General features: G+C 41.2%; 1 protein-coding gene across 1 annotated transcript in view; it reads left to right on the forward strand.

Moving 5' to 3' along the window:
* The window catches only part of ABCC4 (ATP binding cassette subfamily C member 4 (PEL blood group)), a 1378868-nt gene that overhangs the window by 273971 nt on the left and 1077831 nt on the right, over positions 1-27066 (forward strand). Inside the window, exon 4 of the mRNA XM_069205134.1 lies at positions 1847-2071. Within this exon, the coding sequence (XP_069061235.1) occupies positions 1847-2071 (225 nt within the window). The remainder of the gene's footprint in view (positions 1-1846; positions 2072-27066) is intronic.

Here is a 27066-nt window from a genome sequence, read left to right on the forward strand (position 1 = left end):
ATTTTCTAGGACAGTGCAGAGTAGGTTTTAGGGGACAGGGTGGGGGTCAGTATTTCTTAGGGCAGGGCGGGTAGGTTTTAGGGTACAGGGCAGGGAAGGTGTTTGAGTAGTTTTTAGGACAGGGCACAATAGGTTTTAGGGTTCAGGGTGGGGGTGTAGGGTTAGTTTTTAGGACAGTGCGGGGTCAGTTTTAGGGTACAGAGTGGGGGAGGGTTAGTTTTTAGGATAGGGCAGGGTAGGTTTTTGGGTTCAGGACGGGGGTCGAGTCGTGTTTAGGACAGGGCAGGGTAGGTTTTAGGGTCCAGGACAGGGGAGTTGAGGTAGTTTTTAGGACAGGGTGGGATAGGTTTTAGAGTTCAGGGCAGGGGCAGAGGGGGTTGGGGTAGTTTTTAGGACAGGGCGAGGTAGGTTTTAGGGTTCAGGGTGGGGGTGAGAGTTCAGGGTAGATGTTAGGACACAGCAGAATTACTTTTAGGGCTCAGGGTGGAGCGGTTTAGGGCTCAGGGTGGGGGTGGAAGGGGCAGTCTTAAGGGCTTGGGCGGAGTGGAGTATGGTATCAGGTGTAAGGGGGCAGGGCGGGAGAGAATTTACCACGCATGTTCCTTTACCAAACATACTTTTACAACAGAATATGTTGTTAAGTCATGCGTGGTAAAAACCTGGTTGTTGTTGGGACCGTGTTGTTAAGGCATGTGTGATATACACATGCATTGTTCCATCATACATTACACAGTAGATGCGCGGGACCCTCATATTTCTGAAGGCTTTCAATAGTCCTTAGGGGCTGTGTGAAAATTGCAGCTTCGTCACCCCTCCAACCCCCTCATTGAGGCTCACACCCCAATTTCAAGACCCCTGGGCCCATATTACTATAAAGGTGCACTTTCCCTGTTTGCATCACAGCGCACATTAAAACAGGTGCGCTGGGGTCAAACAGGAAAAGTGTGTCTTATTATAGCAGGGCAGCCGTGAAGTCGTACTGCCCTGGGGGCAGAGCATTCAAGTGAAATACAGAGCTGCTGCTTCAAAGCTGCTCCATGTTTCATCGTGCAGGCAGCAGCCTGCCTGCACTTTCAAGAGGGGAGAGAGATCCCCTTGCAGGTGGGTGCAGTGAGTGACTGCACCCACCTTCAAGGGGATGCAGAGAGGGGTGCTACATGTGACCCCTCTCTATCCCCCGCCAGAGGGCTTCGATGTGGGAGCTGTACTGAAAGTGTGCCATCTTTACATGGCACATTTTCAGTGCACCCCCTTAAAAGCATGTTTGCGTCCGCACCTGCGTCCATAATCCTGCGCAGATGCAGAGGCAAAGTGATTCCCTAATTTGCAAGGGACCTGGCCCCCAAGCAAATGAAGGAATGCCCTCTAATATGATAGTCCTGGCTCTATATGTGCACCAGTGTTATCATTACAGAAGGGGCAATTGTCTGGAACCCCTTCTGTAATACCAAAGTGCCCCGTGGGCGCACAAAGCAGGCACACATGCCCGTTATGCCCCCAGGGCACTCTCTGTAATACGATCCATGGTAGACCAGGTCCTTAACTGGCAATGTAATTGGCTTGGCTGAGTCCAATTTGTATGATCATTTTTGTGACGAGTTTCTGTTGTTTTTGCAGTGCTATGTGTGGATTATTCAAATTTAAACACAAAGGTAAAACAGATTTTAATAAATTGCTTTAACAATATCTTTAGGTATCAAATGCTTTAAAATCTGTTTGTATTAAGCATGTTATAGTACATTTGAGTACTTGAGAACCCATGGCTTCTAAAGTGCTGTTGCTTAGATAAGAGGTTTTTAGTTGGTATATGACGTTCATTTTCTTTTTTTTTTCGTATTCTTTTTAGGAGGGTTTCAAAGTAGTACAGCCAATATTTTTACGAAATATTATCATACATTTCGAGCAATCAGATCCCAGTAACAAATCGTCCATGATTAATGCATACATCAACGCTGCTGCTCTGTCCATCTGTACGCTTGTACTGGCTGTACTGCACCATCTGTATTACTATCAAGTTCTTCGGACTGGCATGAAGCTGCGAGTTGCTATGTGTCATATGATTTATAGAAAGGTAAGTAGACTTTTGGCTCTTCAGAAAATTCCATTGTTAAGGTATCTTCTTTGAACAGTTTTATAATGTGCTGCACGATCAGTAGGCTAATTTTGAGAGCTGGAACAGAAACATAACAAAACATAACACTAGAATTAAAGTTCATGACAGAGTCCAGCCAGATTTGTAATATGAATCCAAACTTGATATTCTCCCGACGTTCTCATGAAACGTGCAGTTTTCAGTAGTCTAGTGAACTGAGTGATACAGTGTTCCATTCGGAGTGCATGAGGCTCTGCAAAGTGAAATTTAGTTCAGGAGTAACACCAGTGCTTTAAATGGAAATATAGAAGCGCAGGTGCTCACTATTTCGAGTACCTGTTTGCTTCTGAGAAATGCAAGTATTCTGCACATTAAATGTATTGAATCAGACAGTACCTGCCCATATAAACTGCTTGTTAAAAGGGATTGTCTAATCCGAGGTGGCATGGTGGGCAAAACAACAGTGGGTTGCTATCACAAGTGATTGTCAGAGGTTAGAATTCAGGGCCTGGTCAAAAAATGACACAAATGCAGCGCTAAAAAAAGTATAAATCAGGCCCTCAATTTGAACTACAGTATCACCACAATATTTGAGCAAAACCTTCTGGTCAAAGACCAGGTTAAAAAACCCTTCACTTAAAAAGCTGACAAAATTCTTTCTGTCTAGTCCGGATTTACCTTTTTTCCAACTTCCTGGAGATATTCTTTTTTTGTCAGCCAGGAACTCTGGAGTCGAGTAGCTAGGTGTCCATACCATAGACATATGAATTTCTAAATGTCTTGTATGTTGATTATCCAAAGATTGCAAAAATGGTGCCCATTATCTAGTTTTGGATATGCGAACATGTTAGACATTCTGGTTGGCGGATGCAAGAGACTGTCTTTCCTGTATAATGCAATCCAAAAATATATAAAAACAAGGTACCCTTAGCATTGTGGTACTGAGCACACTGTTAAGTAAACTGAAAGTGTGGTAGTTGAAGATTGTAATGCTTATGGAGTCTCGGTGGAATCCAGTCAATCATTTTGTCTCTTCTCGAAGAGAAATGGTTCAGCAAATTGAACTAACATATAATTTTATCAAAAGATCCAAATGTACTTCAAGACCAGTGCATTCATCCAGTGACTTTAATAATACGTTTAAACTAGATAACGTTTCAGTGGTTGTTTCTTTATTTGGCTGTAATTGGTCCACGTTCGGGCAAAGCATTAAAAGTATGTTTTATGTACTAAGTCAAGGAGTCTTGATTTTTTGCATATAAGGATCTAATCTCGTCCACGGTTTTAAGGATGTCAAATAAATAACATCTGGATTTTATACCTCTGTCCATTTGTACTACTCATGTATGCACACACAAAACAGTACACCATTTATAACAAATGTTTATTGCCCCCCTTTATTACTTCCCTCTTTTCTTTTGTACCCTACCCGGAAAACTAATAAGATAATTTTGAAATAAAAAAGTATGTTTTAGGTAAAATAGGATTTTTCCAAGGCTTTCAAATGCAATATATGTGTTTCTGTGAGAGACCTAGTACAAATTCAGTTTCCAAATTTAGTGTATCTAGGACACCTTTGTACATCAAGTGGGTACTTATTTTGTTTAACACACAACAGTCTTTTTTCTTTTACGATCACACCAATAAAGTCACTGTGAAGCAGATTAAATGGCACTAGTGCAATAAAGTGTGTGTTGAGTCCATATACCACCCGTGACCGAATAGGTCATTTTATTATTGCTGCTGTGCAGGGCACTAGTAAGGAGGTGATGCAAGGGTATATTAGTGGTAGACAATATAGATAGCTAGAAACAGACAGTATTGGTTTCTAGTAGTAAAAGTAGAAATGAGAGTAAGCAGATAGTAGTAATCTGAAGGACCTCGAAGTTAGAAGCTTCATCATAACAAATACACCAATGTGGTAAAAGGTCAGTCATCTAGTGAGGCATGCTATGACATCAAGGACTGCATAGCTGTTTCGATGATAAACGGAGCATGTCGGGGAAGTGTAAATAGTATTGCCCTGCAAGATACACCTCAATTATGTATGTTTAGAGTCTGTAATTAGTGCTCACCATTAACAAAAAACCTGAACATTAGAAAAGAGTGGGGAAAGAATAGGGCTGTTTCATCTGACACAATGTTAAAGTGAGGTGGTACAAATGGTCACCATGTTAGATTCCTATTTATGGATGTTTGAACGTCATAACGTCGTAAACTTGAAAGTGAACCCACATATAGTAAAGGAAATGTAATGTCAAAAATGGATGCCAATTGGGGTTTACAGGTTTATCTCCATGGCTACATCTAGGAGCTGCTTAAGCTAAGGAGAAGAGATTGCATGGCAGGGCTTCCATGATTTAATCTCCATTCTGGGGACAGAATCTTAGAAACTGCATATTCAGGTGTTTGAATACTGCCCAGAGTCAATATTTCCAGTCACACAGTACCCCTACACCCAAATCCAGACTACTGATAATTGGGGCTTTAGAGTATTGCACGTAAATCCATCAGGGAAAATGAAAGAAAATTGGGGCAAAGGTCATGAGAGTAACATAGATAGTGACTAAAGTACAAGCCTACTACCTTAGCCGGGGTGTCCCATAAGTGGTGGTTGCCATGTTGCGTCACTCACTCTAAATTGTGAAGTTTATCCCACGATTTGATATTCAATTTTGGTTAGTTGTGCTACTGATTATAGGTATGTCTCAAGACGATCTGGGACAAAAAAAACTTGTTATTGAAAAAAATGAGAAATGCGGCCTGATTTAAGAGGCCCTAGCACCACCTTAGCGCCGCCATAGCTTCATTCTTTTTTATGCTACGGCGGCGCTAAAGTGGCTTTTTACATGCACCAAATTTACAAAGTGTATGCAAGGGGGGCGCTCGCCTGTTAGGGGGGCTGAAAAAATGGTGCAAGGAATTCTAAGAGATTTTTTTCTGCACCTTTAACGCCTGCTTACAGCAGGCGTTAAAAGGGAGCATGCCATTGAATACAATAGACCCCTATGTACTCTGCAAGAGTAGTGCCAAAATGTTGGCTCTACCTCTGCAGAGTAGATCAAATACTGTTGCCCCCTACCCTGCACCATGGTGTGCCATATTTTATATAAGGCGCACACATGGTGGTGGTAGGGGGGGCGCAAGGAAAGTGGCACTGCACTGGGTGCAGCGCCACTTTTCTTAAATTAGCCCTATGGTTTTTAATTAAACATTAGTTAAAGGCAAGATTAAGTAAGCTAGACTGTTGTATAAATCGAACCTGGCTAGTCCAATGAAGATGTGATCAGTGTAAAGATTTATCACATTAACACATTACCTAGCCTGTCTTCCCTGCTAGGTTAATAAAGATTATGTTCCATTTTGAGTGTCGACTTGCAGGCCCTGTTCAGATTCTGTTCTGGAAGTTACTTTTCTGAGGACAGGAATCGTTCAGCAAATGGGTGAAGCGTGAATTTGCTTCAGAGTGAATATTTTTTTCTTAGCTAAGACAACATACAGAAAATAGTGGTGTGATGAAATCTATCTCTTTGGCAATATGACGGGGGCATGCAGGGGTGTGGAATTTCATAAAATACTTGCTCATGCGACAGGTTACTTAATAAATCTACTTGTTCTGTAACAAAATCCACTCGTCCCTTTGGTGGCATGTAGTGCAGCAACAAATTATGGCAGCAATCTCATTATGTAAGAGCTCTGATAATTGCCTCTCTGATTATGCCAGGACTTGTACTATAGTAGGGCTTGAATATTAGCAATTCCCTTATTTTGTCACCTTTCCGCAGATCTGCAGACTGGGACTGGAGGTAGCAGAAGGCAAAAGTTCCACGGTTGGAGACCCAATTTGAGTATATTGCAAACCTAGTAACTTGTATGTTGATGGGGTTTCTACCAGCTCTTCTCTAATCTTATCCCATGTTGGAAAAGGCTGGACATTTAGGGTTGAAAAAAAAGTGGTTGTGGGAAAGTGAACTTGTAAACTTGCTCAACAGATATTTGCATAAGCAAATCTACACATGCATATTTGCTCGTTCTAAAATGGAGTTCACAAATATTTTCTAGGAGTACAATTTCCTGGCCTACTAATGTAATTTCTTGTGAATTAATGAAAGCCATAAATCTACACTAACACAAGGACATATACTATGGGTCCACGTTTGACATTAAGAATTGGGCATCTCATTTGGTCTCTTTCGTAAATATTAAAATGATATCTCTCTACCTGCTGGCTTCACTGAACAGGCTACTTCTCTTTCAGAAGGAGCATATATACACGCAAAGTTTTGTTTAGTGCCAGGAACTACTGTGACAATGTATGCTTTTTGAGACCAAAACTTTTTTTGCTTTTTGCTAATGTTAGGTAAAATGGCGAGGGCCCAGCAGTTCCCAGAACAATAAAGTTTTACAAAAATAATGTCAAAACAAGACATGCATTGACAAAACCAAAAGGTTGCTCAGTGCCCACCAATTTTAGACCTATTAGCTTTGCCAATGCTTGTTTATTTAAACATTTCTCCATAATCGTGTTAACACTGGTTACACTGAATTTTCCATTCCATGTTTTTATTCTAGCATGTATAAACACATTTTATAAAATGATGTTTCAAAGAAATGGTGCCTAAAATGTCACAGTATTTTAGCAAAACATTTTTTTTTCTAAATTACATTTTTGTGAACATTTTATTTTGAAAGCAAAGAATCATTAATCTTGCTTTCAGTATCTTCAAATATTTACTTGTAATCGGAGAGCATTATAGGAACATTATATGTAGCCTCATATGTTTAAACTTTGGAAACATGTACACATTTTCGGTAATGCAGTCCAAACCTATAACATTCCCTTGGAGTGCTCACCCTAATAATAAAGGCTTTGCGTTAATGAACCACAAGTACAAGTTTGAACAGTACTAACATGTGAGCACAAATATTACCTTAACTGCTGACAATACCCTTCCCTGCTCCATAATATGTTACAGTAAACTGGCAGCCAAAGGGTTTGTGCTGTAGGCGGTTGGGCCTACTTGTCCCAAGGACAAAGTAAACAATAAATCTTGTTGTCCATTATCCCAAACAATATATCCTGGGTGTCGGGCTATAGGAATTCCACACCCCTGGGCATGGACAGTTGCACTGCAAGTCTACTGTATATGTGACCGAAATGTTAGCTTTTGTTATTTATTATACCACCATTATTGCCCACCTCAAACTTAGGACTTAAGGCTGGACTGAGTATCAACATAGTGCTCTAAGGAGTCCCAGTTGACAAATATTACAAGCTTCTTCTTTATTTTTTTTAGCTGATTTGAAGTTGCAGCTGAGAGAGTGAGAACAAAAGATCATGATGATTTTTCCTCTCATTACAAGATATCTTGAACCAAGTCTGGACACAGGACTTTATGTCCTAGGGTGTATATTAAACGTTATTTTGTGATTATGGAACATGCCAATGCATGGTTGGTAGGAAATAATATATATAGATGAATGACAGTTGGGACTTTCTGAAATAGGGTCTGGAGTGGGGGGATTGTGCACAGCTAATGCACAAAGGATGTCAGGGAGAAGGGCTATTAGATTTGCGTCTTTGACTGTCAGGGAGCTAAATAAACATCATAAGAGAAGGGAAGTGGGACATTCCTCTGTCTACATGGGGTCTACTCCACCTTCGTACAAATAAAACACATCTCTTGGGAGAAGAAAATAGGAAAGTACAGAGGATAGGGAGGAAGGATTTAGCCATACTTACAACATAACCCTTTTTATAAGGATAGGAATTTCATTGGCTGCAGAGTCCCACTCTTGAGAGGTAAAGCAGCAAGGTCAACAGTGGAAACAAGGGCTTTATGCCCATCGTTCCCTGGTTTTATGGTAAATACAGTAATTAATTAGTTAGACTTGGGCCCTTCATACCGCTGGACCCTGGTGCCACAGCACTTGAGGCACCATTGATAATTACACCCCAGTCAAGTAGCATTTGACCCTTGGGTAGGTATATTAGGTTGGTAGGCAAGCTGCATGACACCGACATAGTCTTGCTTAATTTGACTGCCCCTAATATTGATAATGTTACATTTTATCCACATTTAATGAGAATGTATGCAACTCAGACAGAGTCATTGATGATTTGGGTTAGGAGACTTTAATTGTACTATGGATGATAATTTAGACCTAAAACTAAAACTACAAGCTACTGTATGCACAGGGCAAAAGTAGAGGACGCTAAAAAGGATCCTATATGACATGGACAAGGACAAGGTGCCTAGTTGGTGGCTGCAACATGGTAGAGAGCAGCCTTACTTATTTTATCTGTTGGTTCACAGAGATTGCTTTAGGATAGGTGATACATATAAATCAGCGACTTTTCTGTGACAGATTTAGCACCACATACTGTCTAGGAAGGGTGCTCGCTGACCATTCTCTGTTTGTAGTAACTTATGCTAGAACCTATGTCAGACCTATGGCTCTGATATACACGCTTCCTCTAAATATATTGTCGGGTGCTATATTCATAAATGAGCTCCGCACATAATTACAGCACTATTTTGATGTGAACTTGGGATCAAGTGCTTCTAGGGTAGTTGAATGAGAGGCCAATAAGGAGGTAGTAAAGAGTTGTAAACTAAGGAGGAGAATAGAAATAAGGCAGATTCAAGAAATAGCAAATTGTGCATATTGAGGGTGAATGATAACACTGGAAAAAGAGCTGGTGAAAAGTGCTAAGACACAAGATATGAGATTAGCTTCTAAAGCCTAAAAATTTAGCTTTTGCTGAAGAGATTACAATGTTTGTAGGTTAAATCCTTTCTACATTGGCTCCATAGTAAATTGATGTCGTCACTCCTGAAAGAGGAGTCCAGCACACATGCAGTATAACAATAGATAATTAGTATTGGTCAAAACATGTACAGACAGGAAGGCATTAATCAAATATTTTGTACCTACGTGAGGTGCCTGTACTCACTGGAGTCATCTAATTTGGCTGGCATGGGGTAGCTGATGCAGGAGGGGGAAATTACCCAATGTAACTATTGAATAGAGCGAGGAGTCAGAAGCAGTTAATGATTTGTTTGCAACATTGAAACAACGTAAAATGGGGAAAAGACCAGGTGAGGACCAACTCCAGTTCTATAAGAAATATTCAGCTATTCTGATGAATAGATTCCTGTAAGATTTTGGAGGAGGTACAGGAAAATGTGATGCTCAAAAAATCCATGCATGAAGCTAAAATTATTATGATGGTCGTAGCTATTAGTGACCCTTTTGTTTAGAAGGCATTTTTATTTATTAATGCTTAACACAGACAACAAGATAATTTGAAAATTGTTGTTAAATTTTATGAAGGTTTGATTGCCAGGATTGATTCACCAGTGCATTCTTCAGCACAGGAACAAAGGACAAAATCTATGTAGGTTAGCTCATGTTGACAATGGGACAATTGACTAAACACTGGTGTACCTAAAGGTGGAAAATGTGTTTAAGGTCACCTAGAATTATTAGTTTGGTAGACATGCACTTTGCAAGGTAGCAAAATGAGGCCTGTCTCCAACGAAAGATATGTTTCAGAAAAGTATCATTTTGTAGAAGCTCAAAACTGTATAATGTGAAATCCTAGCATGGTATTTGCATTACAACTGATTGTTTAAAGAACATGGAATATAGGAAAATTAACTCCTGATGAATCTCAAGTCTCACACGTACTGAATGATTTGTAGGGAGATGTGGGGCACAAAAATGATATCAATATTTTACTGGTCCATCTGAGAGGACATTCCAAAACTACCTCTTGAGTTCAGAACACCATGGGGAAGGGACTGTGGCACTAACATTTCTGATAAGAAAATTTCAAAATTCTGTAAACGTTATAAATTGTCCTGTCATGACAGATTTAAGTTGACAATGATGAGTATCCAGCAACGTATATATGTCACCCCTACCTTAGGGCATAAAGTCAAGGGGAATAAAAGTTAGAACTGTCCCAGTTGTGAAGCACCAGCAGGTACCTTTTATTTTCTAGTGTAGTAGTGTCCATGAATAGTTAAATGGTTGAATTAGGTTTAGTAAACAATAGAGACCACAACTTCTGTTTCAATAGATAAAACCCATCAGTGCCTACTAGTGATCTGTCTTTTTTAAGAGCAGTTCTAAAATATGTAAAAAAGCATTGTTATTGTCGCTTGCACTGGCAAGACGTAGGATGGCTATTCAAATGTTAAGTGTGGAACCCCTTGAAGAAAATGAATTATTATTTGGGGGAGGTGACTGCCTATTTAAAGAAATAATCACAACCCTTGTCTTGGGGCAACCCTAAGTGTCACTAAATTAACTTGTGCTCAACCTCCTGGTAGCTATGGCCCAGTGCTAACAGGCCTAACTTAAGGCAATGTGTAAACTATTTATGCAATACTAAACATCAATAAAGTAAAAATTCCAAACAATAAATATACCAAAACAAATGAGAAATATAGAGTAAGAATTAATATTTAATAGACAGAAAGAAACAAAAATGACAAAAAAACAATAACTGGAACCAGAGATATGATTTTATAAATATTTAAGGAGAAATAGCACATAAATGTACTCAGTGCCAATGATAGACTGTGGTCGCAATAGACCGGGACCTAGGTGCGATTTCAGGCAGACGGTATGGAGAGTATGTTAGACACACCCATCAAATTGTCCTGCTCAAATATTTTCTTTTTGGACTTAGGGACTGATTTAGATTTTGACTGGAGTTCTGTCATCCTGCCGTGACCGTGGTTTCAAGTACTCCATCAAGCTGACAGAGTTCTGACTGCCATCATTAAATGTATATGAACACACTTAGGGGCAACCCAGTATTCCCCTAACAACTGGGTACAGACAATGTCTCACTTAAAAATGCTCCTAGAGGAATTGTTTAGATATAGTTTCTGTACATATGATCCAGTCTTCAATTAATGAATAAAACAACTCCGTACTGTTAAAATCCAATATATTACTCAATAGGATACAGGAAGTTCAAAAAATGTACAACAAATCTAATGCATGTCCATCTAATAAACAGCAACCCTGTTTATAACCCCACTAGATTAAAAGATTGAATCCCAACAGAAGATCCAGGAAGGGGTTATAACTCTCCTCTTGACACAGTCCTGCACAACAATTGCCTGGTTTTCAGTCCCAGTTCAAGCAATATCATGGACTTTCCATTCAGCTTGTCAAATGAGAAGGTAATGTTGACGTTTCGGCCTGTGGTGGCAGTCAGAGATCTGTCAGACCATCATCAGGACTCAGTGTTGACTCTGTAGCGACACACAAGGGGTCCCATATTTAGAAGGTTGTAGACAAACTATATCTAAACAGTTCCTCTAGGAGCATTTTCAAGTGAGACATTGTCATTAAATTTATGGCAGCCGAACCTCCGTCCCCGTTCACAGATTGGAGTCCGCTTTGTAAACGGTCTCCTGCTGCTAACGCAGTGGACTCCAGTGCTGAGTTGATTGCGCTGAGCATATTTAGGTCTCACAGTCATGCTGACATTGTTCTGGCGGTGGATTCCTGACGGCTGGAGTCTAATGCGGGACCCACTCAACATTGTACTATGGCTGCGGCTATTAGATGGATGCCAGCAGCACACACCTGATGTATATTGGTCAATTGTGAACACCTGCAAGCCACACTATAAAACACACTCCATTTCAGACCACAATTCTTTACCATTCCACTGCAGAACACCATTTTGCTGCAGATTTTGCCACTTAGGAGGCAGATTATTTTCACTCCTTTTCATTTGTCATTTGTCTAATTTTAAAACCTTTAATGAACTTGTGAGCCACTATTTGATTTATTTTTAGTTACTCACTATGTCAGGGAAGAGGATTCCACATTTTAAAGAGGTAGAATCGTCAGTCATGGTGGATGAAATCATCAGAGTAGAGACACAATTGTTTGGAGCACAAGTACAAAATACAACTATAGCTCAGAAAAGGCAAATATGGGCCTGAATAATTGATGGAGTGAATGCTGTAGCAAACAACCTGCGCACACTGGAGGAAATTAGGAAGAGGTGGAACGACCTGCAGGGGAGAGAGAGCTTTCTCTGGACTCCCTGCATCACCTGGAGGCCAAGAGGACTGGTAGTGGTTTTCCCAGCCCCCCATTACAATGTTGTCCCTGGGAGGAGAAGGACTTGCAGATCCTACATCCCTTGTGGAGTGGAGACTGGTAATTTGGAGTTTTCAGTGTTTCACTAAACAGAAATGTAGTTTTTGCACTTAAGTTTTTAGACCTTTATTAAAACATATAAAAACAATCTTAGGGTATAAAAGTATATTGTTATTATCAAATTAGTAGCATTAAGGCTGTATCTCCATTTAGACAATGATCAATATGTGTTTTCATAATGTGTGTTGGTCTCCATTGATTATCCCTTGAATTTGTCTAGTTGTAGGTTTGTTTCAATGTATGGTGTTGTACTCAGGAAAACAGGTTCCAAACTCTGTCTATTTCCAAATAAATAAATTAAAAAACCACAAAGTCAAAGACTGGTGTTGTATTTCTTGTGGTATTTCCTTTCATTATTTCTTTCTTCCATCATTATTTAAAAAAACTAATAATTAATAAAATCCATTGACATTTTTTTTACAAATATGTAATCTTTGTCCCATTTCCAAAAAAGGAAAACAAAATAACAAAACACAAATCTCAATGTACTGATAATATACATCGGTAAAAAATAGATTTGTAAAAAAAAGAAACTTTACAACCAATGCGTGTGTGTGTCAACAGAACTTTATTCGATCAATGATCATCAAAGCAATACATAATCAATATCACCATAAATATAGTATAAAAATATAAAATACAATTCCATCCCAAGAGCATAATACCACATGGTGACACCACCTAAAAGAATAAAATACAAATTTATCCTAAAATCGTAGTTCTAAGTAAAAAGTGATCACCTCCTCTGGCCTTGTTAAACAGGAAGAACTCGTTCCTCTGATCTTTTACTAATGTAAAAATTCCTTATGCGCCATGCTGATAATAAATATTTACTAACAGAAATTATTAGCATTTTGGTGGAATCACTTTTTAAAATCCTCAGTGCTAGTGCACATTCCCTGATTCCCATTTCTCGACATAGGTCGCGGATCCACTTGGACCTAGGAACCATGTTTGCAGTGCAAAAGAACATAAAGTGCACCACTGATTCAGAATTAGTACCACACACAGGACAAGTGTCATTAGTCACATTTGAATCCCATCTACACACCACGGTCTTCAATGGTAAAGTCCCAAAGCGAAATCTAGCATATAGGCTTTTGCCTAAAATATCAGGTATAACGTCTAGATAGGGTTCGAACCTTGGGTACCATTTGGTGTCAATAAATGAGTTGGTTAAACGACCGCATGATTTGTGAGTAATAACATTGTTCCTCAAATAAGACCAATAGACATGCTTCAGTGCTTTGAGATGGACTTTCTCAAGTTTGTGAGGGTTCTCCCAATAGTCTCCTAGCCCCAATGTCTTGAACCAAGTGGATACATGCTTGACCCACGGAATAGAAGCTGAATTAGTAGATGTTAGCAGATCTAGGAGTGAAACTTTATAGATGTCTAGTTCAGGGACGGTCCATAGCCTGACCCAATACATCAAGGGTCTTAAGTTTATCAGGTCGGCTATCCGTTTTATACCCAGGTCCAAGAACAAGGGGATCAGTGGGGTACTGGGAGGACAAGCACAAAGGGCCCTTGCAAAACTACAACCAATGCATAACCCACATAGTCTGTGACAGTTGTATTTTTTTTTTTTTTTTTACTGGTCATAGCCCGGACAACATGGAAGAACGAGATATAATCCTAATAAATGGATTCAGTAGGCAACCTATTAATTATTTCTGTCATCAGCTGGACCCAGACATCCTGCTTCATATTAGAAAACCCCATCAATTTGTTATCTCAATTTCAAGGTCAAACAAGAACAATACCCACAACAATGTAGTCTGAACTGTTGTATTTTTACCTAATTTGTTTAAAAGAATGTGTCTTAAACTAGCACCTTACTCAGTGGTGCTTGGCATTGCTCAGTTGTAAGGGTATTTCTGACTTCTGGCATTTTATGAACCGTCTTCCTTCTTAGTGAACATTCTTTGTTCTCTCTCGTTTGCTCATTGGTTATACCACACATTCCTAACGTGGTGGAAAACCCATCTTTGATGAGATATATTATTAAAGGACTGCCATTTGCCACTTGTCAGGAGAGGTCCTTCACTTCAGATTATGATGCAAGAAACTCCTGTGTGCCATATATACTGCTGTTTCACACTTTCTACTGAAATCGAGACTGAGTCCGGAACACAGTTTCGCTTATTACTTCTCATTGCAGCTTTTGGCTGTAAACAGATATACAGTGTGCTCATTCTCTGTAAGAAAATCTAGATACAGGTTATGCTACAGCATGCTCTCCTGGCATAGCGCTTAGAAGCATGTTTTAGGGTGTTAGGTTTTTAGATGACATTTTAACCATGGAGAGATGTTCATTCTATTTGTGATGTTGGCAAACTGCATTTGTGCTGTTCTAATTGTATTTTGAGTGCTTATTTTAGATGCCCTTAGCAACAGCTTTCACCTGTTGAAATAAGATAATTTTTAGTTAGTGTATTTTTCTTGGCATAGTTTGCCTGTGTGTTGTTGAAGAGAACAAAAAAGGTTTCTTTCTTATCACCACATTGTCCCTGGATATCCGTTTAGGGGCTGTTAGTAACCCAAAAGCATAGATGCTACTTCAACTATGTATTGGGTGAGGTTTGTCTGGGCTACAAAAGCCTGTCTTTCACATTCAGTCTTTGATACATTTAACTAAGTTCACGGTTGTCAAACTAGGGTGTGAAAACAAACCTTTCAGAGCCGAGCCAGATACTCAGTTTACGCAACAAAGCAGTCAGGCTACACAGCGTAGGTCTAAAGTCATGTTTACCATGCCACTGTTGTAGATGGCACAACAGGTTCTACAATCCACTAGATTCACTTAACTTCCAGGCTCTGGGTGCCCTTTCCCCATCATATACAAGGAGCTTAATCAGCATGTTAAATGTGCAGATTAGGAATAAACTAATTCACTTATGTTTAAAGCAGGGGACATAGGCACTCTACTCCTGGTGAGCAGGGGTAACGCGCACAAAGTTCTAAAGACACCAAAAATAGGGTACAGCAAAAGATGAACAATATGGGGTGACCTCAAAGAAAAGTTGGATTTCATACACTCTGTCTATGGATGGCCTAGGGATCTGAATGAGTGGTCCAAAGCCAAAGAAATCAGAATGTCGTGGATGAGATGACAAACTCCCAGAAAATTTGATTCATGCTAGCTCTCCTCTCAATGATTCAATATTTGATTCATTATAGCATGTGTGACATGCCAAGTGGACAAATTTAGTGACCTTTCATCATGGTGGAACCCCTTTGAGTACTTATAATTTCTGTGGAATGTTAGAGGAAATTAGTCATGTTGAATACAAGTAGAAAAAAGTTTTTCACACCTAAACTGCATACTCACACAACGCAATATAAACTATTTTTGAGCGGTGACACATCATGAGCGTCTGTGATCACTTCCTAGTAGGTGGCACACTTGTCAGACCGCCATGTGACAGGACACTGCCCCGGAATAGACCCATTGCATCTCCGAGATAGGAGTATCTAAGAGAAGCTCAGACAGGACACAGAGTCCTATTTTGGGACTTAGGGGGCGGCAGACTAGGCTTGTATTCCATGGGAGGCATACAAGCATACATGCATACAAGACAGTAGTGCGGAGGCAGGCCCAAGCGCTGATACCAGGTAAAAACAAGGAAAGAAAATTGAAGTGTGAAGCCATAGAGCACGATATTGCGACACTGGAGGACAAGGCATCGGCAGACTCTGCGACTAACTACTGCCACCAATTACACCTCCGACAGCTGGGTCTACGGATGGTAGCTGAAAATAGGGCAAGGGCCATGCATTGGCAATACAACACTGACGATATTAGGGACAAGCTGGCAAACTGCTGGCCTGGCTGAAAAAGAGTGCTAGGGACCGGTCATGGGTGCTAGCAGTAAATGATGCAAGTGGGGTCTGGCAGACGACCAGCGCAGCCATAGCCACTATTTTTTCTGCCTGTAATGAGTGGCTTTATACTCCTGTAACGAAAATGACGGGTGAGGACTGTGAGAACCTTTTAAAAGACATAAAACTTCCCACACTCACAGGGGGAAACAGTAGACTTTAGAGTCAGACCTGATGGCTGAAGAGTATCGGCTATCTGTGAAATATAGTCGGGTAGGCAGCGTGCCTAATGGCTTGCCCGTTGAGCTTTATATGGGAGTGACAGACAAAATAGCCAAGCCAATGCTAGACATGTTCCAGACAGCGCAAGTGGAGGGCTGCCTTTCAGTTGACCAGCGGACCTCCACCATTGTGGTCATTCACAAAAAGGGTAAGCCACCAGCATAGTGTGGGTCATATAGATCCATCTCACTCCTCAATTTGGAGGCCAAGGCTCTTGCAAAGGTCCTGGCGATCATACAGCGCAAGGTCATAACTTCACTCATACACCTGGACAAAGCTAGAGTGCTACATCTGACACGCTAGCCACAAACAGACTGAGCGGTGTTGATTGTCCTAGATGCCAAAGTGGCATTTGACAGCATTGAGTGGAATTTTTCTTTTTGCTGCAGTCGCGATTAGGCTTTGGGACTAGGTTTTGTGGCTGGGTCAGACTCCTCTATCATAGCCCTCTGGCGAGGGTGCTGGTTAATGGAGCAGTCTCACGCATATATGCCCTTCAGACGCGTACCTGCCAGGAGTGCTCCCTCTCCCCTATGAAATTTGCACTGTCACTGGGGCCACTTGTTGCCTCTATTCTCCAAGATCCATTAATACACAGGGTATGGGCAGAAGGAGGATGGGAGGAGCACATCCCTCTCTATGCAGATGATGTCCTGGTATGCCACCCAACCCAACCCTCCATCTCCATTATTAGGATACTTCAGATCTTCGATATCTTTGAAGGCTACTCGGACTACAGAATTAATTGTGATAAATCATTGGTCCTTCCCTTATTGGATGATACCCTAAACCTCCCACCCGACTGCACAGCACAGCTGCTGCTAGAGGGTTTCCAATATCTGGGGATCTATGTCACCCAGAACCCACAGGATTTTTTATCCAGGAACCTGTTAGCCCACCTAGACAGACTCCGACAGGATGTGACACATTGGAGGGCCCTGCCATAGTCCCTAGTGGTTAGGGCAGCATTATACAAAATGATGACCCTACCGCACTTCCTCTACATCCCACAAAATACACCATACGAGATTCCTCCTGAGCTTTTTGAAAACAATTAACCAAGCGGTCCGCTTACTGCTTTGGAATGGATACCCCACGCATCAAGTTGAATAAACTACTAAGGGGGGGTCTACTACGGCAGCCTTGCAGTTCCAGACATCCTGAGGTATTATTGGACATCATAGCTGCTAGTGGCCAATGACTGGGTCTTCTCGGGCCGTCAGGAACCAGCTTACCGAGTAGACAGGGAGGCCCTGGGCCATAGAGGGCATGAAACTATCCTACAGCATAGGAGTTAGGAGCGTGCCCTTCTGGCATATACTCAGACAGTAGTCAGGGTATGGAGGGTGGCCACGGAATATGTGGGCTGGAAAGGTAAACTGTCCGATGTGACTCCACTTTGGGACAGTGACCTACTACTTGAGGTGGGTGGCCTAACAGGTGTCTCGAGATGGTATTTATTTGGTCCAGGACACCTGGAAGTTATTTGGAAGACTAGGCCATAGTATAATTTGAGGTCCTCCGTCAAGAATTCAAGCTGGCTGTGGCAGAGAAATATAGCTACCTTCATTTGGGACACACCCCTGATGCCGTGTAGTGGAGAGATGTACCCACTGGACAGGTGCCTTCCAACAGAACCTGTAGCCAAAAAAGCTATTTCAGTAATCTATCGAAAGCTGATTAACAATTTCCCTGACCCGTTGGTGACACTGAGGGGGACTAGGAGGGTGATTTGGAAGACACTGAGGATGATGATTGGGTGGAGGCCTTCCAGAGCCCCAGGGACATTGCGATCCAGGTCCGGTTTTGGCTGGTTCACCTCATATTACAGGGGTCCTGCTATTCTAGGACCCTCCTCTGTAGCATAAGCAGAGCACCTTTGTTGTTGTGTCTCAGGGGGTGGGGCAAGAAGGTACCTCCTTTCACATCATATGGGAGTGTCCTGTGATATCCGTGTATTGGCAGAAGATTACAGAGACATTATCCCGGGTTTTGTCACACAAAGTCCCTTGGATCCTAAATGGCTCTTACTGATAATATCAGGTGAGAAATCCCAGACACTGTATCAAGGAATCTGGCTGGTGATCACAATAGGTGTGGCCAAGCGAAATGTAGGTAGAAACTGGGGTATGGTGACTCCCCCCAGACTCGAAGACTGGGAGTCTGACTTAGACTAGTGCCAGAGGGCAGAACTGGTGACATACCAGAGCAGGAGTTGCCCCAAAACGTGAGAGAAGTTTTGGGGGGTCTGGTGTGACTATAGAGGCTACTGATGGTGGGCTGCATGGCCGGGAGACTGTGGGGTTGCATTTCAAGTGGGCCAAGATTAAGTATGTTGTATGTCATAGATTGGGTCGTAAAAGCACCACAACGAATATGTATATCTACTCCATCTCTCAGAAGTCGACACTCATTGCTGTATAAGATACTTGATGGTTGTGTCGCTTCCATGCTTGAATTGTATGATGAGCAATGTTTCAATAAAATTTAGAAAAAGAGACCCAGCACACAACCATATCTGTTAGTATCCCAATTTATTTTTTCCATATTCTCAAGTTGAATCATATGTCACATAATTCCACAATCAAGTCTTGTTAAAATTATTATTCCTTATTCGTTCATGTTGAAGATAAATAATCCATAGCCAACGCGTTTCGCCCTAACGGACTTCCTTAGGGCTAAAAACATATAAACATATAAAACCAGAATTTAATACAAAATTATATCTATATCCTAAAATGCTGTACATTCAGAATTCTATTGAACATGTTAAAGTCACATGCTGAAGTCGCCATAATCTTACAATATTATTCCATTGTAGTGTTAGTTATCCTATAAGTCTATATTTCTTGTGAGAAACTGATATCCATTAATAATGGAGCATATATATTTTACTCTCCTCTTGCATAATTACTATGTGCATATACATGGATATTTCAGTTTTGCTGTTACCACAATCTGAATTTTATTTGAATGGTAAATATATTACCCAGAGACTGAAGGAATAAAGACAAGTTAATATTTCAAACTGACAACTGTTCTGTATTGTGGTCAATAAATTATAAACAAACCAAATATTAATACCTTTAATGTTACATAAATTTCTGTAGTTTTAGTGCCCCAAAAAATTACCCCTTAATCCAAATTGTACTAAACAAGAATTATGGTCACGTGATTTAGTGATATGATTTTCATTCTAGGCACCTATATTCTATCCATAAATCAAACGCTCACATCCATAACTGCCATATTAGATATCTTAACCTAATATGCGAAATCCTATAAATGCCAAACTAATAGAAATATCTGATGTGACAGCTATATCAAGATAAGTTATCATAACTGGTCTAAACCAATAAAGATCACATATAACAGGAATTTGAAAAACATAATAGAGGGATATACTGGCAATCTGTTTGCACATGAATATAGAATGTAGCTGCTGGGTTGAAATCTACTGCTATGATGCTTTAGAAACCAAAACAGCCCCATTATTACGGGCGTTTAGTGAGACATCGGATATCAGTTAAACATTTAATTATACATAGTCATTCAGATATCAAATAAATCAGTTCTGTAACGCTCTATCATACAGAATCAGATCAGGTATCATGATAATTATATTTTAGTCCAACAAGCTCCTACCACACGGTCTAAGCATATAACTTGCCCAGTAACAGAACTCCATTTAGCAACAACCCTACAGATCTTATCATGTTCTCTTGCACCACTCATATGATCTTAATTAAAAGCTAACACCCGGAAAGTTCCTTTCAGGCCTCTTTGTAATCTGTGCATCTATGGCGGCCATGTTGAAATGTCTTATGCATTTATTAAGTTATGTTTACCACAGTGCTGATTTAAAAAAGAAAGAAGATTTTTCTTCTCCTTTTCTTAATTATGGCCAAATTAGATAGATTACCAAAATAAATTTTGACCTTTCATCAAGTTTCCCAAAATTCAATATTTATTCTTTATGTGAATGTCAACATCTATGGCAGTCTTGTTACACTGTTTCCTAGTATACATCAGTGTATCAACGACGACCATATTAAATGTCCTAAGCATTTGTTGAGTCATATTTTACTGCAGTTTTATTTGAAAAGTGTGGTTCATCATCTGAAGTAAATTTGTTGGGATACTAACAAATTCAGTTGGTCTCTTTTTCAATGTTTTAAACTAGATTTTCTGGTTACAAATACTTTACACTTTGCCTCCTAAGTTAAGCCTGCCTGCTCTGTGCCAAACTACCAGAGAATGAGCACAGGTTGATTTATGGTGTGTAACTAGCTTGCTCTGACTAAGACTGTTGTCCCTTCTTGGACAGGGGGCATACCTCAGTCAACTAGAGACCCAGTTTCTAACAGACCCCTTGTGATGGGCTTCAAACACAAGGATGGTTGCTTGCAAGGGCAGAGGAACGCCATCCCTTTGCTTGGATTTGCAGATGGCTTAAAACTGATGCCGCTTTGAAAAAAAAAAGGCGTTTCTGTATGTGATAACTACAGAAAAAGCAGGAAGTGCTCTCCTGGACCACTGCCTATCCCCCAGAAGCTACCGACCCGATTCTTAATGGGACCCATTCCCCTTTGTGAATCAGTTACCACCTCCTTTAAGGAGTTGGTAACTAGTCAATGGTTTGGGACCGTCATTGTGACTGCAAGCAATTGATGCATAGGTTACTAAATTGCAAATTGGATTGAATGCCCCTTTCATATGGCGTTTCGGTATGGGTTGCAAAACCCTTTTTATGAATCAGAAACACTTTTGTGACTTGTAAAATGGATTTTGTCCTTAAAAAATAGGGATTTTGCAGTGGCAAACCCATTGATTTTGTTGAATCACACAGTTTACAACTGTAAAGTCCTTTAGTACCGCAGGCCCATTTAGAGCTTCAAGTTATCTAGATTTAGAGTTAAGAATAATAAATCTGTACTTACCTATGTGCACTTACCTACACAACATTTTGGTTCTCGTTATTTAGGCTTTGATATTTTGGCCCCATATTATTTTTTCTTCTATAAATTTTGACATACAAATACTCTTAGGGTTCCTTCACATCATGTAGCCTTACAATTACTGACCATAAAATTATGACAGTTTATATGACTATTCAAACTGTGTTTTTTTTTATATTTGTATATCAGATGACAGTATTATGTGTAGGACGAATATCAGATGTGATGTTACCAAGCAGGATCATGCAGTACAGTTTATGGTACAAACAAATATATTTTGCATTGTAGGCTAGTCATGGTGTTTAATTCCTTGTTTTTTTTTTTAATACTAACAAAAGACGTAAATATCTCAAGTCTTAAACATGTCTTCCACATCTCAAGCATTATGTCCTTGCTGTAGGCAACTGAATGTTTAGGTCAAGCCTAGACAGTGCTTGAGCTGTCACTTAGCGACCTGTTGTATATAGGGTTTGTGAGAGTTCAACTCCTCCCACTGATTCCCATTTGTTCATGTCAGTGTCCTTTTAAAATCTTTGCTTGCTAATGGGCAATTCTTCCTCATTGTCCCTCCTTTTTGTCTTTTGTTTCCTTTCACGAAGCACCAGCCCAGTACTGTATCTTTGAGCTTAGCTTGTTTATCTCTTCATTGAGGGAATATTTTATTAGTCCTTTCCTGCTCGTGTTACACAAGCGCTCAATGTTTTAGGCGGTCCCACCTTTGAATTCAAATGGTAGGTGAACTCTACCCAAAGGTATTGGAGCATATAACATGATCTACAGTTACCTTACATTCATTTAGGTGATTTTCTCACATTTATAGGTTTTTGAAATGATGCCGAAACTCAAAACTGGCTTCCCATGTAATTTTACAGCACTTGGTACTTTCAAAGTGTTAGAAATGGGGTCTCTAGTTGGCAGAGGTATACACCCTTGTCCAAGTAGGGAACACAATCCTAGTCAGGGTAAGTCACACACAATCCGAATTATCCTGTGCTCACCCTCTGCCAGCTTGGCACTGAGCAGTCAGGCTTAACTTAGAAGGCAATGTGTAAAGTATTTGTGGAATAAATCGTACAGTAACACAGTGAAAACACCACAAAAATACATCACAAAGGTTTAGAAAAATATATGATATTTATCTGGTTAAATTAAGATCAAAATGATGAAAATTCAATAAGCACAAGTTGCAAGATTAAAAAGAGTCCTAAATCTTAGAAATCAACAGTTGTCTCTTGTTTTCAAAAAGTACCTTGTTTGCGTCACAAATAACACGCATGTAGATCGCAGAGGAGGAGAAGAGTGAAAAAATAAGGTGCGCGTCGGAATTTCCGGCGCGCCACAGATGATGCGTTGTTTCTTTCCATGCTGCAAGGGGCTTTGCTTTGATTTCCGGTGCGCAGCCTTGGCTCCTCACTGCCATGTGGGGATCTTTTTACCCCCAGGAATGACGCGTGGAAAAATCCTGGGCGTTCGGGAAGAAGTCACAGGCGTGTCGATCCAGTAGGCGATGAGCCTAATTTTCGGTTGCACAGCAAGCGCTGCGTTGATTCTTCACTCAGGAAGTTGGGCTATGTCGTTCCAGTTTTGCTGTGCTGTGATTTTCACGTAGCAGGGCAGGCTGTCTGTTGTTTCCGGCAGGCTGCACATCATTTTTTGACGCACAAGGACTTTCCTTGAAGAGATGACGTTTTTTTGGCCCACGACTTCAGAAGACAGGAGGCAAGCTCAATCCAAGCCTTTGGAGAGCACTTCTCAGCAAAGTCAGAGGCCAGTAAGACAGCAGGGCAACAGCAGGGCAGCAGTCCTTCACAGCAAAGCAGTCCAGATGAGTCCTTTGGGCAGCCAGGCAGTTCCTCTTGACAGGTTGCAGGTTCAGGTCCAGAAGTGTCTGATTTGGTGGGGTCAGGGACCCAGTTTATATACCCAAAAATGTATTTGGAGTGGGGGAGACTTCAAAGAGTGGTTTTGAAGTGCACAAGGTCCCCTTTCAGTACAGATCTGTCTGCTAGTGTCACAGTAGGGGGTTTTGCAGTCCATTGTGTGAGGGCAGGCAACTAGCCTTTGAAATGTAAGTGTCTAGCCCTCCACCCTTCCAGCTCAGGAAGACCCATTCAGTATGCAGATTAATGCAGATGTGTCTGAGTGTCCTGTGTTTGTGGTTGTCTGGGAGGAATGCACAAGGGAGCTGTCAACCAGCCCAGACTTGGATTGGAGGCAGGCTGTAAGGCACAGGTGGATTTTAAGTGCAGAGAAATACTCACTTTCTAAAAGTGCCATTTCTAAAATAGTAATATAAAATCCAACCTCACCATAAGCAGGATTTTCTGTTACCATTCTGGCCATACTAAACATGACCTGTTTACCCCTTTCTGATCAGAATTCAGCACTCGAACAGTATGTGACGACAGACCTAATGCTAGCCTATGAAAGGAGCAGGCCTCACAGTAGTGAAATATGAATTTAGGGGTTTTCCACTACCAACTCACCTGTATATGTTCTGCCTATTAACTACATCGCTCCCTGCCCTATGGGTCACCTAGGGCCTACCTTTGGGGTGACTTATATGTATAAAAAGGGGAGTTTAAGGCTTGGCAAATACTTTTAAATGCCAAGTAGAAGTGGCAGTGAAACTGCACAAACAGGCCTTGCAATAGCAGGCCTGAGACATGGTGAAAGGGCTACTTATGTGGGTGGCACAATCAGTGCTGCAGGTCCACTAGTAGCATTCAATTTACAGGCCCTGGGCACATGTAGTGCACTTTACTAGGGACTTAAAAGTAAATCATATATGCCAATTGGGAATGAACCAATGGTATCAAGTCTAAGGGAGAGAGCATATGCATTTTAGCACTGATTAGCAGTGGTAAAGCGCACAGAGTCCCAAAACCAGCCATGACAGTGTCAGAAAAGTGGGGGGAGGAGGGCAAAAAGTTGGGGGATGACCACCCTCAGGCTGTTGGGTCCAACAAAGCAGTTGAGCCACCTGGCCTGTACCCTGTCATGGTATACTTCACTGCAGGCTCCATCAGTACAAGCACAGGTCCAGCTCTGAGAGTGATGCAGGGGAGGATGAAAGGTCGATTAACATTCTTCTTGTTTCCCCCTGAGATCGCTAACTGTGCTAATTATAATATAATTTTTTAATTACTTGTGTATTTGAGTTTAGGTGTTTTGCCTTTGCTTATGATAATTATAATCTGACCACAGCCCTTCTCGTTTCTCGTGGCTGATCTGGTGCTTCATTTCACAAGGTCAACACTGCTAGGTGAAGTGAGAGGCTCTAGGCTCTTTGATTTGTCTCCCTCTTAAGACTTCAACTCCAATTCAAGCTAAGGAAGAAATTAAATTTTTCCACTGTATGCTATTAACAACCCAGTCCACAGGGGTTCCAGGCCTTTCACATTGTGTTGCCACTTTTCTTTTTTTCACGGGGATGCTTTTAAATCCTAGAACAAGGGACAGAGGGAAGGAGGGCAGATGGAAGAGTTGGCTGTGTTTCTGAAAGCGTGCACGTCTGCGTCTATGTCTGTGTATGCATTTCAGTATAAGGGTGCTTGTGCGTTTGTGTGGATCTGTCTGTGCGTTTATTTTTTAAAGTTTTTTTAATAGCACATAGAAGGTCCAGGGGTTGGGTGAGCGTGCTTTACTGAGAACAATATCTTTGACAATAACTGCTAAACATGACACACTGAAGAGCTGAAAACACAACAATACGAACAAGATGGGGCAGTTACACACCTGAACGTGTTTTACTCTTGTCCTCTTTTGTTTTACCTTTGTCTAGTTTGTATTTATTGCTGCTTGTTCTATGTACGTGCTTCAAAGCTGATCTCTTGGCATATCAGCACTATATACATTGGATGCAAATATTCTAGTATGAAATACTACGAAAACATATTCAATAAGTAAACAATACAACAGCTCATCCTCTGCAGAATGAACATCTAACAAACAATGCACTAACAGTAACACAGCAGATCAAGGTAACCAAGACGGTCGAAAACAGAGACTGGAGAAAGACACATTTAGGGCCACATGTACATACGTTTAGCGAATCACAAATTGGTTGCATCGCTATTTGCGACTGTGCAAATGGCAAAATAGTATGCACAAACGTCATTTCTGAATCCCAAATAGTGATGCGACCAATTATCGAATCGCAAACCTAATGTTCAAGGCAGTCGCAATTTGTGACTAGTCACAAATAGGCCATTTTGCACATCCAGATTAGCACTGATTCCAAAGAGGTGGTATGCAGAGTGGTATGCAGAAGGCATCTGTGTATTCCACAATGACTGCACTCTAAGTGATTGCATTGAGGAGGTGATTCCAGGCTGCCCAGCAGATGAGGAGGAGGCAGAGACAGGAGAGGATATACAGAACCAGGCAGACCATATTTCTACAGACAGAGGAGGAAATATATGAAAAATGTAGGCTGAGAACCACAGTGATCCTTGAGGTGACAGAACTGCTAAAACCTCAGCTTGAAAGTCATACCCTGCACAGCTGCTCCATCTCCAGACATGTGCAAGTGCTGTGCTCAATGCACCTCTTGGCCTTGGGTAGCTACCAGGGGGTTGTTTGCTGTCACTGGTGGGGTGTCCCAAAGTGCCATGTCACATTACTTCAGACAGTTCTTAGATGCCATACTTGCACACATGCCCAACTACATTTACCTTCCCAGGAATGCAGAGGAAATACGCAACACCAAACTGAACTTTTACGGAATTGCCAACTTCTCCCATGTATTAGAGTGTGTGGATGGAACATGTACCCATCTGTCCTCCTGCACATCTTGAGTATGTGTTCCGAAATAGCAAAAGTACTCATGCACTGAACATCCAGGTGGTATGCGATGCCCACAGATATAGTGGCAAAATATCCAGGAAGCACACATGACGCATATATCTTCAGGCACAGTGGAATACACCAACACCCAGAACGTGGGGAGTTTGATGATGGATATTTACTAGGTAATGTGTAGTTGCAAACCTCAGTTACAGATATGTGTCAGTGCAAAACCAGGTAATGCCAGGCTCACAATCGCATGTTTGTTACAAAGGTGACAGTGCATATGCATTGAGGCAATGAATACTCACCCCATACCTATCCCCCACAAATCAGAACGAGAGGCGCTACAACATAGCACATCGGTGCACCAGATCCATCATTGAAAGGACCTTTGTCATGTTAAAATCACATTCGACTGCCTGCACAAAAGTGGAGGTGCACAACTGACACTGCCCTCACAAATATCAAACACACATAGCCAAGTTGTCCAAATCAAACATCCTTTAATCTCAGGATAGCCTTCTGTGAATTGAAATACACTAGCAAATATCAATTAGGCAAAATAAATGGGGATACATCACCTAACAAAGGCGGTGGTCAAAGGCTGGTCAAAGGCTTTGACCACCATGGCCTGGGCCTGGTTGGTCTACAGATTACACCACAGAATGCTGGTATCGGAGGCGGAAATGCGGCTTACACTGGAAATCTCGCCACTGTCCTGAGGGGTGTCACCAGTGCCTCTTGCTGTCTGGGAGGTTTATAGTAGGTCCACAGCTGCAGGAATGAGGCCTAGTCCCCTCGCCGCATCTCCAGCACAATGTCCCAACTCCACCTGCAGTGTGACTGTGCATCACAACAGGCATGTTGTCGTTGTGGGAAGACAGCCATTTGACTGGCTCAGGCGGTTCATCTGTGCAG

This window comes from Pleurodeles waltl, chromosome 8 (genome assembly GCF_031143425.1).
Source record: "Pleurodeles waltl isolate 20211129_DDA chromosome 8, aPleWal1.hap1.20221129, whole genome shotgun sequence".
NCBI classification, from domain to species: Eukaryota; Metazoa; Chordata; class Amphibia; order Caudata; family Salamandridae; genus Pleurodeles; species Pleurodeles waltl.